The sequence below is a fragment of the Acinonyx jubatus genome, chromosome D3 (assembly GCF_027475565.1).
Source record: "Acinonyx jubatus isolate Ajub_Pintada_27869175 chromosome D3, VMU_Ajub_asm_v1.0, whole genome shotgun sequence".
Lineage (NCBI taxonomy): Eukaryota > Metazoa > Chordata > Mammalia > Carnivora > Felidae > Acinonyx > Acinonyx jubatus.
In genome coordinates, this window is record NC_069392.1 from 72,044,243 (window position 1) to 72,057,076 (window position 12,834).

Sequence of the window (12,834 nt, forward strand, 5' to 3'; positions counted from 1 at the left end):
TGAGAGGGTTCACTGACACCTAAAAATGTGTGCCCTTGTGCATGGGTTAACTAATGGATTAATTAACCAATGGATGAATTTGGTGAGAAACTGCTCCAGAGCAGACCAGCCATGTGAAGATAAGATACAGTGTGTCAATCATCTCACATGGGAATTTTACATTTTTGGAAAAAATGTTCAGATGTAAGGAAGCTTTGAATAGAAAAATAGAAAGTTAGGAATAACATTAAGTTAAAACTAGCCTAATCAGTTATTAAAGACAGATTGATATATGTCAGCCCAGGAAAATAGCATTTGATTTCCTTTTTTAAAAATTGATATAGCACTAAAGAGAATATTTCATTTGCATTTTTATTACAAACATGAATTTTGATCCTAATGTATATATATTATACATTATACACATATATATACATATATATATATGTGTATATATATATATATATATATACACACATTATACATATATATACATAGATATATATATATATGTGTTCCTATGGGACTAGTGATAGTCTTATCATTTCTAGATTTGTCGGGGCCGTCTATGGCCAGAGTGATATTTTTTTAAAAATTGGATCATGTTATTTCCCTGCTCAAAGTTTTTCTGGGACCTCCCAAATCACTTAGAATAAAATCCAGACTCCTTCACTCACCTGCAAGGCCATGGATATCAGGCCTTGGATTCCTGTGTAATTTACTCTCATTCTCCCCCAGCTCATTGGCCTCCAGCCAAAAGTCTCTCTTGCTGACAGGGACAAAAGGCACATTCCTACCTGTGGCTTTTGAACTTTCTGAACTTTCTGATTTTTTTCTGCCTTGATTTCTCATCTCCTGTTTATGGAGTGTGCTAGCTCTCTCATCACCTTCAAGGTTTTGTTCAAACCTAATTTATCTCTTGGAGGAAGCCTTCCCTGACCACCGTCTACACTAGTACTCCTCCTTACTTTGTATTTCCCCAATGTACATTTTATTTCCTTTTGTCACTTCCACCACCTGACATTATATTATATATTTCTTTACTTGTCATTTTGACTCTCTTCCACTAGAATGGGAGCTCTATAAAAGTGCTTCGTCTGCTCTGTTCCATTGCAGTAGTCCAAAACCTGGAATAGTGTTTGGTACAGAATAGATGCTCGAAAAATATCTATTTATTCTTATTATATATGATTTATAATTAATATATGTAACTGCTTTAAATGCAAATTCAATAATGCACTTGCTACCATGGGGGAAAATACCAACAAATTCTGACTTCGTTAATTGCTTTTCCAGTTGAGTGTTTATCTTAGAATCTGTCTCTGTTTCTGTTTATTATTGTATTTCTTTATCCAAATTTTCATGGTATTATTAGATTCTGAGAAGATAAACAATAAGATTAGATTTTTTTCAGAGAATGACTTATTCATACCTTTTCAAGGCAGATAAAATTCTTCCTTATTTAAAAAAAAAATTCCTGAAGGATACTGTTGGGATTTAAGATAATTAATTGGCATGTCTCGTAACACTTTAATTTTTAACACCCAAATAATTAGTGTTACAGGGTAAGCCTTGTCTTCTTCCTTGGCAAAGTTTCATACAGCATCTCTTGATATAGAAATTAAAGTAATCCCTGTAATTTTAAAAACATAGTTTGATAGATTTCTTATTTCCTTCCTTCTTTCTTCCTTGTTCCCTCCCTTCCTCCCCCAACCCTCCAGTCCATCCTTTTTTCCTTCCCTCCTTCTCTCTTCTCTCTTTTGAACAGAGAAAAGAGAAAAGAGAAAAACCTGTCTTAAAATTATTTCTCCATGAACTTGAACTTGTGGTGGTTCAGAAACATTCTATTCTTACAGATCATCACCTTGGACTTCAGGAGATAGAAATGTAGCAGTCTCTTAAAGGAAAGAGTAAACTTACACATTTAAAAATCCTGTTTACCTGAGTGGTTCAGTCAACTGAGTGTCCAACTCTTCATCTGGGCTCAGGCCATAATCTCACTGTGAGCGTGAGCCCCATGTCACGTTCTGCACTGTCAGCATGGAGCCTGCTTGGGATTATCTCTCTCCCTCTCTTTCTGTCCCTCCCCACCACCCCCCTCAAAATAAATAAATAAACTTAAAAAAATCCTGTTCTGTTATCTCTACTTTTACTTGAGGAACAAATAGTATGAAGTAGTATGTCCATTTCCCCAGATGTAGAAGAGCACTGATACGTGATCATATAGTTGCTTCATATAAATTATTATTAATGATCACAATCTGCGATTTGTGAGACGTTATCTTCATTCATTTTACCAACGAGGAAGCTGCAGTTGAGAAGCGTTGAGTAACTTGGCTAATATAACCAGTAGGCAGCCAAGCTGGAGGTGAACAATTAGTTTAGGAATTTGAAGTATGAAAAAAAAAAGGAATTTGAAGTATGAGCAGTCATTAGACATCACTTGTTTATAACTAACGTGCTGGGTCCATCTGCTTTCTTCCTAAGGCCAACTGCAAGCAAATGCTTATTGTGAAAATCCAGATATAGTATTAATTGGCAACAAGGCAGACCTGCCAGACCAGAGGGAAGTCAATGAAAGGCAAGCCCGGGACCTGGCTGACAAATACGGGTGAGTCACTTACGTGGAGATGTCATCTAATCTTGCACACTGCTGCTTAGTAATGGAGCAGGGATATAAGGCTGATACTAGGAGGACGCCCCTTGAATCAATACTGGCACATGAATGAAAAAGATCTTTCAGGGGAATGTATGGGATCTTTCAAACCAATTACTTAATAGTAATAGCAGCTAACATTTGCTGGGTAATTAGTATGTGCTAACAACTGTCCCTAGACTTTAACTCATTTAACCCTTCATAACCATATGTAGGAGATCTGGAGTCATCCCATTTTAGATACAAAGAATTGAGGCATGGAAAGATTAAGTAACCAATGGATGGTCCGGTAGCTGCTAAGTAGCAGAGTTTGAATTCAACTCAGGCAGTCTGAGATCAGAGCTCATGATCTTCAACACTATATTCTACTGCCTTTCAACTAATAGTTGTAAAACTCTAAGAAATAATACCTAACATGCACATAATGTAATCCTCATCAAAGCTGAGCTTAAATGGCAGATTACAAAAATGTTAAATACCCCCCTGTGATTATAAATTGAGTTCCACCACAGACTTCAAATTTAAAACAGTTTCATCTTCTCTGCCAATTTTTTACTGAAGAATTAATTCTCCTTGAGGGCTTTGAAAATATGTTTTCTTGAAACTTTTGATTCCGAATAAATATAGACTTATTTATTTACATGTATATCCTATTCAGTGCCTGCTTAATTTCTAAGTCCTATTTCCAGATAATTCATTAAAAGGGAAATGATATTTTAATGGTAATATTTACCACTAGTTTAGGTATTCCTACCCTCTTAATTTTTTTTTTTTGAAACAGTGGTAATGCATTAGCTTCAAATTCCTGAGTACCTCCTGTATCCATTTCCTTGTCCATAAAATTGGTGATATCCATAGGAAAAAGCAGCCCACCAGCTTTTACTCACTGAGAAAAAACAAGGATGCTTTCCAACTCAGCCGGCAAAATCTTGATTATTTCACAGTCTCTCAGCCAGCCATGCTTTTGCATGTGTGACTCATTTGTACATCTTGTTGTGTCTTTTCTGATTTCTTCCTCACAAAAATATTTGTCATCTCTTCTATTCAAGCATACCATATTTTGAAACAAGTGCAGCAACTGGCCAGAATGTGGAGAAAGCTGTGGAAACCCTTCTGGACTTAATAATGAAGCGAATGGAACAGTGTGTAGAGAAGACACAAGTCCCTGACACCGTCAACGGTGGAAACTCGGGAAAGCTAGATGGGGAGAAACCAGCAGAGAAGAAATGTGGCTGCTAGTCCCTGCATAGGAACTGATCATCAAAAACCCCACCCAAATATTATTTCCCAAAACAGCGGCAAACCACAAAATTGTTGTTGAGTAGAACATGCATACTGGCATATCTTGCTTTTCTGCCTGAAAAATCTATTTTAAGAAACCAGAATAGTCAACAGTGTTCAAAGGATTGACCAGTTGTCTCTGAGGCCCCTCCAGACAAGATCAGAGATTTCCTAATGTGGTCTCACTATGATGGATGCTCAATTTGTGTGTGTGTGTGTGTGTGTGTGTGTGTGTTTTTATAAAGAAGATGAGTAGATAAGAAAGTATTCAAGATGATTATCTGTGAGTTTTAAATCACAACAAAAATTACCATGTCACATGGGGGAAAGGGATAGGCCAGTAAAGGGAAAATATAGAAAGACAATTTTTTTCTTAAAGATTGGATTTACTTCTCATATAGAATTTGATTTGTCCTTTTAGTTTTGCATTGGGGGGACATATTTTGCTAAAAATGGGTACCCAATAAAGAAATCTAAATCGATCGTTAAGAATGACATGGCTATGCACACCCAATAAGCTGTCCTAGGATGGCTTAATTGCTGATAAGTTTATGAGAGTGTGAAAGTCAGACTTCTGCTAAAATATGGGAGATTGTATATTAATGTCCTTTTTATATTCTTAATAAATGACAAATAGACAAGGACAGGACTGTGAATGACAAAGTACAAAAGAAATGCCCTGGAAGAAAAATGAACGTATGATAACATGGCATTTGGACAAATGAAATTAAATGTGTCTGTTACAGATGTCTGGAAGAGTCATTTAGCCAAATTTCACCCAAGCCAATTAGAAGTTGACATTATCACTTGGGATTAAGAGAATCTCCAGAGGTTTCCCTTTCAAACAAAATTTTGAAAATCAGTTCATTGTTCAGTCTCACGTTTCATTTTTCTTAGCAAATGGTCATGAGGAGAAATTAAAGGTTGCCAAATTTCTTTATTTCTTTAGAAATGCAGTCAAGAAAAACTATTTAGCCTTACTTGGTTTTTTTAGATAAAATATGTCAGCAATATGAAAAGAAAAAGTGACTAATAGTTGTGTGTTTCTTTTTAATTTACAAAAACAATGGAAACTTGGAATCACTTTTCTACCCTCCACACCCACCCCTGGCTTTGAATCAATTGTAGAAATACAGGTGTATCACTTTGTAGAGCAACAACGTCAGAATGATGGATGGTTTTATGCTTGCTCTGAATTTTCATGTCATTCATCACATAACAATTGATGATACCTCATGCCATAAAACAATATATTTAACATTTGTTTTCATTTCGCCTCAGGCAAAATACCCACCTTTGAAGTATATTTGGGGGTAGGGAAAGAGTGGAGCTATATCTTATCTCTAAAAAGTTGGTTAATCATTTTATTTTTTCACATAAAACTGCCTTTTTTAAAAAAAAAATCATCACAAACATATTTTCCATTGTCCTATTCTTAGTATTGTGTCTAAACTGATATTACATTGTTTTTTTTTTATCTTTATGGTAAGCCTAAGGAACTCCTATTAAACGATTATTTAAATACTTGTCAGTTTTACCTATAACAAAGGCATCACGCTTCAAGTTTTCTCTTTTTATCATGAGTATATAATTTTGATAGGATGGTTCCTCTTCCTATAAAATTTGCTAATTAAATTTCATTTTGCCATACTCTGTATATTTTTAAATTACAAACATTAGGAACCCTAAATCCAAGTCCCCCATTCTCCCCTTGAGCCTCTCTCTAAGGTCTACATCTGGTATTGACTCAGTTTTAGGAACACAGATCCAAAGGATTGTCTAAGATGTTCTTGCAAAATTCTCAGTGTTAATTGCTCAGTTCCTCTGACTTCTGCAGCATAAGGCCAGCTTCTAAGATCCATCCTGCTTGGGTGTTCCTTCCAATGGTGTTTTTCTCTACGATGCTCTTCGTGACCTCAGTGCCTGAGCCATGGGGATAGGAAGCTATTAGCCAAGCTCAAAGATGTTTTAACTGAGAGTAAAGTGAGAAGAAGCAATATAATCATTGCTGTGGCAAAATTTGGCAAACTTCCTATGGTCATTTTATCAACTCTTCTTTGGATTCGAATTGTGATGTCCCCTGCATCTCCGTAATAGGGAATGTTTAGCCTTTATAAAATCCTAAAGGTATTCTATTTTGGATTTGGTTTTTTGTTTTTGTTTTTGTTTTTGTTTGCTGTTTGTTTTTGGTTTCTATTCTTTTTCCAGTTATATGATTGACTTATTTTTGCCAAGATTCTGTCATTGTCAGTTATTTCACAAGAATTTCTTCGGAGTCTATTTTAAGATCATTATTTGATAGATGTAGCATGAAGCAGAGGGCGATGATGCCCATAATTATAGAACTATGCCTATAAAAATAACAATTATTGGGTAGCATTCTCAAGAGGAAGGAAATCTAAAGAAGACAAGGAAACTAAAATAGCATCCTACTTATAAATAAGTACTTGATCTAAAAAAATATTTTCTCTGACAAGTTTGACATCTGATCCCAAATTCTATGTGACCATTACTGGAAATTCCTTCACTTAATTATTTCAGAATTAATAATTATGTATAATCCATTTTATAATTTCAAATTGGTTTGAAATTTCTTGTTAGTATACAGATTGCTTTAAAGAATTGCATACCTCCTTTAACCCAAAACAGCATGTATTTTTAGCCCAGATGTATCCTGTTATTATTATCTCCCAAATGCTTTGGTAAACCCCCATACTGTATTTTGGGGAAATATTTAAAATGTAGATGAAACTTCTTTCTGATATAGAAATCACTTCTGGAGTGCTTACACTAGTTTGATGTTTACATTGCTCTAACACAGTGCCTCGAATACCTCTGTGACCAAATTTGTCTCCAACCACATAGCTCACAGTTCCTATGATGTCATAAAAGAAGAGGGCCTCACAGAGACACTAATACAGTGAAAGATATCCTGGTGTCTTCAGCAAAGCGTACAGGATGTTACTGGAATCTGGAGATGATTACCACCATCTCTTTCTCCTAAGCTTCTCACGGAAAGGGCATTGCTTGAGATTCAACTGTGAGTAGGTACAAGGTTACCTTCTAATACACAAAAAGAAAAATCCTTTGAAAACTGTGTCAAAAAATAGCTGAGAAAACATGTCGTCTTGGTATGACGGGTGTCACAAGTCATAAATTGGCAGAGAAAATGCGAAACGCTAGGAATTGAGCTTGTGGGTCTCTACGTAAGTTTTAGAATTCTTGAAACTGCTCTAGTGATTTGCTATCATTTCCATATTATCAGCTATACACTGCAAAAAAATTCAAAACCAGCATTTTCTAAAGCAAAGTAAACATTTCATCTGTTGTTCTTAACCAGATGGGCCAGTCCGGTCCATGTATCAGCGGATGTCTTTGTTATGCTTCTAGCGTAAATTATTCTCTGCCAACCTGCACACATGAAATAAAATGAACTGGGTAAGAGTTTTAATCCGATCTTTCTTGTCTCCACTGTAAGAGGGAGAAGTTTGACCATAGGGAATTACGTGACGACATTAAGAATAATTTAATAACAGCCAAAATATCCTATAAAGTGTTAATTGAATCCAGTGGAAATCAATACGTTTGATGAAGCTCATCTACATACTCATCAGCCAGAAAGAGAAGCAATATGTGTAATAGTGAATAGCTAGGTATAGTAGGAACCTGGAACCTATGTCCATGACACAAAATTATTCACTGCTCTGTATCTCTGCTCACTTTTAAAAAGGTTACATATGCTTTCTTCAGTGTCTATTATACTAAAACAATGAAGGAAAATTCTCATCCATGAAGAATTTTGGGGTTATCATCTCCAACTCAAACTGTAAAGAGATAATATTGAAATTTCTGGTTTCCTAAGAGAATGAACTCTTTAAAAGAGAGCTCTGAGAGCTGGTGTGAGCCAAAGGGATGGAAAAGTTGTCTTTCACCCTGTACCACCAAGCTTTAAAACATTAAAAGAAGGCTGGTGCCTGTGAATATTTTAGGGAAAGCTTTGTTATCTTTAAAGATGCCAAGATGCTTGAGAAAGTTGTCAGAGAATTCACCAAACACTATATTTTCTTCTTGATCCTCGACCAATATGATATAAACTTGTTTCCGGGGAGAGCGCTGAGCTCTTAGACATGGAAAGCAGAAATAGAGTATTATCTGAGATGAATGTTGTCTCAATGCTTTATAAACCCATGACGATATTTGTCTCAAAGTAGAACTGATAAAATCATTGTTAGAAATCTAAGGAGTTTTATAAATTTGTTGCCTTAGAATTCTTAGGTGGAGACCCAAACATGATGACATTGTTGGGGAAAAGCTGTAAAGGGAGGTTAGAGTTAAATGTTGCCTGAATAGTGTTCTTAAATATTGCGGAACACACAGAAGGCCATACTTTGAGTTTGACTTTTAGGTAGAAAACAAAAGGAGAATTAGTAACAGGTAGAGTTTTTGTAACTAGATCCATGGCAAATATTTAACCATCATTTTTATCTACCAAGTAGTTTATGCCTTTAGAACTAAGCTAATAAAAACATTCAAACGCCAAATGTTTCATTAGTGGCATCAAAATGTGGGAACTTTGAAACATTTTGTTTGCTCTATCCGAACTTAATTTTTTCATAAATTGCATTTTGATTAATTTTTCAAGGAATAGAATCAAAAAGATGCTTCTCTGCAGATCTCCTTTTACCAACAGTGTATGGTTGAGATATTTTCTAGCTTCATATATAGATAGAACAAAAAACAAGCAAAAAACATTAGTAACAAAATAGTGGGGTTATTTAAAAGGGTGTCAGCTTTTGAAGAAAAAAACTTACAAAGAAATCATCTTTGAGTCGATCAAACTTGTTTAATGGCTCCTTTTCTTTCCAACAGGTCACGGAAATCATGGCTAATATCCCTCAACTAACTTAGTCTTTAAGAATCATTAGCAAATTTTGTAGAAGTGGGCATGTCTGTCCTTAACCTAATGGATCCCTTATTTAACCAAAGGCTCTTGTCCTTATATCTGTTGGAATATCAAAATAGTGTCTGTCCCTAGTAAACGTATTCTTATAATTTTCTGTTCTCCAGGTTATTTTTTTAAATCCTCTTTGAGAGGAAACCTAGTATTGTAGAAAGGAGACTCGTCAGAAAGAACAATTTGGGGCTCATGAGTGTGCCATTAAATATCTTAGTGGCTTCTCTTCATATGGAACTTACAAACCCTGTGTCCCTCATAGAGTTCATGTCAGTATCAAAGGAAACTACATCTAAGAAATTGGTTTGTAAATTATGTTCCCTTTTGTAAACAGGCACTATTATCATAAGCTAAGAGTAATAAAAATTACAGTAATAATTTAAACCACTTGTGAAAAGAAGTGTCATAGCAGGGACAAAACACCAATTTTAGTAGTGGGTATTGGAAGGCATAAAATGTTAGCAACTTGAAGTCGTTGTATTTGATTGGAAATGTTTAATATATCTCAAGTTCTTGAAAAAACTATGAGCTCTATTTCATTTTGTATGTCATCTTGTATTTCTTTCAAGGAGTCCAATTACATTCTAGATAGTATATTACAACTTGGTCAGATCCTCCTTGTACAAATAGGGCTTTTGTGTCCATAGCCTTGCAAAAGGTACTGACTGCATCTGAAATTATCTAAGAGAAATAAGTTATCCTGCTTAATGTATTAAAAATAGATAATGTTCAACATAACACTGAAGTGCTTCACTGTATTCTGACAGTCTACCTTTAAGTGATATTATTCTCATTGTTAGGCTAAGCACTTTTGATTGTTTTGTCTGTCATCTACACAGACCACTGTTTTGTCTAGTGCTATGAATGTAAATGAAAACCTTAAACACGGTGTTTTTACTTTATGCACCCCTGAGTAGACTGTGGTGCCTGACAAACACTGTTAGATCATAATTTTGTTGTATCAAAGTTCTAGTGGCTTCAGAAATCATAGCATCCAATGATTTTGTGGTGTCTGGGTTTGAACACTATGGTGGAGAACTGTATTCAGTGATTGTTTCTGCACATTTTTTCAAATAAAAATGCATTTTTATCAGTAATCTTGTGTACTCAAAGCAAACTTATTTCTGTGTTGCAGCTGAATGTGTGGTGCATGAAGAACATTAAATCAGTATCAACATGGAACTTGTATCATATTTGAAATGGTATCCATTAGGAACTAGGAAAAAAGTGATTTGGATTTAGCCAAGTGATTTTTATCCATCTCTCTAAACTTTTTCATTTACGATTTGTTTAAAGACTGGGCTTTGCAAGGGAAATTTTCTAATAATTTTGAATTATACGTGTGTGAAATTAGCAGTTAACGTGTTGAAGTATTCCATGGTACGTAAGCACCTCGACATATTACAACCTTTTTCTTCCCCATAATAAAATGCTGAGGCAGGAGGTAGTGACTTCCTTAGTCCCAGACTGGTGAAAGGACCAATTCAAGACCACAACCAAAGAGCTTCCTTTTAAATGTTCATTTGCAAAGGCTGCCTTGTTCCCAGAGTTGCTCTCATTCCATATGTTACTTAGTCAGTCTTTGCCAAGATAATGATGAGTTTTTAATTTAGAGATAAACAACTCTCCCACTGCAAGCAAAATAAATCCTTGGCACTGTTCTTTCAACTTTACTCCCTGGTAGCAGTAATGCTGTTTCACATAGGCAGAATCTTTCGCCCCTGGGTTCGTCTTAAATAATTCATGACAAGTCATTAGGAACTTGCTTTCCCTAATGGCTTTATAGGATTTTTAAATAGTTATAGCATGCTCCGTATTGGGGGTGGGGTGGGGGAAGACCATCTTGACCTTCAATGTCTTTAATGTGGAAAGGGAAAACCTTTTAGAACCTGTATGTAAGGTGTTTGGATTATTCAGTGCTCTTTATACCAAGAACAATTACAATTTGACGAAGGCTATATCATAGGGGCACCTGGGTGGCTCAGTTGGTTAGATGTCTGACTCTTGGTTTTCTTTCAGGTCACGATCTCACGGTTCGCGAGTTTGAGCCCCGCGTTGGACTCTGTACTGACAGCGTGGAGCCTGCTTGGGCTTTCTCTCTCTTTCTCTCCCTCAAAATAAATAAATTTAAAAAATTAAAGCAGCAGCAAGGTTAATAGCCAACAACTTCAATCTGTTTGCTTGATTCTCCAGAGAAATTTGTATCGTGACTCATTCACTGATGAAAAATAATGAAACAGAAAGATGATTTGGAGTCATGCTAGTTAGCATATTGGATTGTGAACACGCATCATCTGGCTTCATGGACACTCTTCTCCTCCCCTGACTTCCAAAAGCAGTTCCTCATGAGTTCCTCTAGGCAGAGTGTAAAGTCCAAATAAGACCACTCAACTGAACCTCTCAAGAGCAATTTTCCCTTCACTGCGCCTTCCAGAAAACATGGGTTTTCTCAGTATGTTAGGAAAACACAGACAACCAAGAATTAAGATACAGATTCCTAAAAACTGTTAGTTTACCACTGCTCAGAATTCAAAGAACTAGAAGGATAATTTACTTTTCAAATAAAAGGAATGATTTATACAAAGGAAACATGAAAGACTATATTGCATGGAAAATGATTGAGACAATGTTAGGACTCACTCTTGACCTGCCAGTCCAGCTGCACTGATGTCCCAGCTATTCTGGGACACACCTGGTCTGCCTGTCCTCTGGAGCTAGTGCACCTGGCTTGCCCCTTCCCGGACGCTTCTTCCACCAAATAATACCTTTTTCGGGTCACTTTCCTAGCCTTCTTCCTGTCTTTGCTTACTTAAATGTTATCTTTAAAGAGGGAGGCCTTATTTAAAATACTATCCTATTTAAATTACCAATCCATGGTTACTACATTTATTTATTTTATTTTTAATTTTTTAAAATGTTTATTTTTGAGAGAGACAGAGACAGAGACAGAATGCGAGTGGGTTGGGGCAGAGACAGAGGGAGACACAGAATCCGAAGCAGGCTCCAGGCTCTGAGCGGTCAGCACAGAGCCCCATGCGGGGCTTGAACTCACAAGCTGTAAGATCATGACCTGAGCCAAACTCGGATGCCCAACCGACTGAGCCACCCAGGCGCCCCCATGGTTACTACATTTAAATTATCACCCAGTTTAAAAGTGTAACCACAGCCTTTCACCCCTAGTAATTCCTGATCCCTGTGTTCGGCTTTATTTTTATTCACAGTCCATGGGACATCTCTGACTTTATTATCTGTTTTTTTTTTTTTTTTGTCACTAGAATATATTTACATTAAGGTACAGATTTTTTCCTTTTTCTTTCTTCTCTGACACGTTCACACCCTCCTCTTTCCCCACTGCCATAGCCCTGGCATCTAGAACAGTGCCTGGCAAATAGAAGGCATCAATATATATTTGTTGAAAGAAGAAATGAACGACTCCTACACGAGAACCTGATTGAGTAGGTATAGAATAATGTAGCATTAACTTAAAATTTTTTATTACTTTATCGAAATTAATATTTAAATTGTACAATATATTGGTTCTGGGCATGGAAGATATCCATGAAAACATAACCATTATCTACACACTGGATATTTCTACTCCCCCCATATATTTCTCTGTATTGCTATTCGCACTTTCCCTCTACTCCCTTCCCCAGGCAAATACTGATTTGCTCTCTTTCACTATGGGATCACATAGTATGTCCTCGTTTTTTCCTCTAGATTCTTTCACTAAGTATAATGATTTGAAGTTTATCCACTGTTGTATATATTTATGCTTTGTTTCTTTTTATTGTCAAGTTCTCTTCCAAAGTATGGATGTACTATGTTTTGTATCACCTGTTAATGGACATTTGTGTTTAGTTCTTGGCTATCACAACCAAAGGTGCCATGAAAATTCAGATACACATTTCTTGTGGACAGAAGCTGTTGTTTCTCTTGGGTAAAACAAAAACGAAAAACAAAG

The 12,834-nt window shown here is 36.0% G+C and overlaps 1 protein-coding gene across 6 annotated transcripts in view; it reads left to right on the forward strand.

The window, feature by feature from the left end:
* RAB27B (RAB27B, member RAS oncogene family) overlaps positions 1-9,967 on the forward strand; it is a 145,990-nt gene extending 136,023 nt beyond the window's left edge. For all 6 annotated transcript variants that reach the window (XM_027069005.2, XM_027069008.2, XM_027069006.2 and 3 more), the window contains 2 exons: positions 2,467-2,590; positions 3,685-9,967. In XM_027069005.2, the coding sequence (XP_026924806.1) occupies positions 2,467-2,590; positions 3,685-3,874 (314 nt within the window). In that variant the 3' untranslated portion in view covers positions 3,875-9,967. The remainder of the gene's footprint in view (positions 1-2,466; positions 2,591-3,684) is intronic.
* The last annotated feature ends 2,867 nt before the right edge of the window (positions 9,968-12,834 follow it).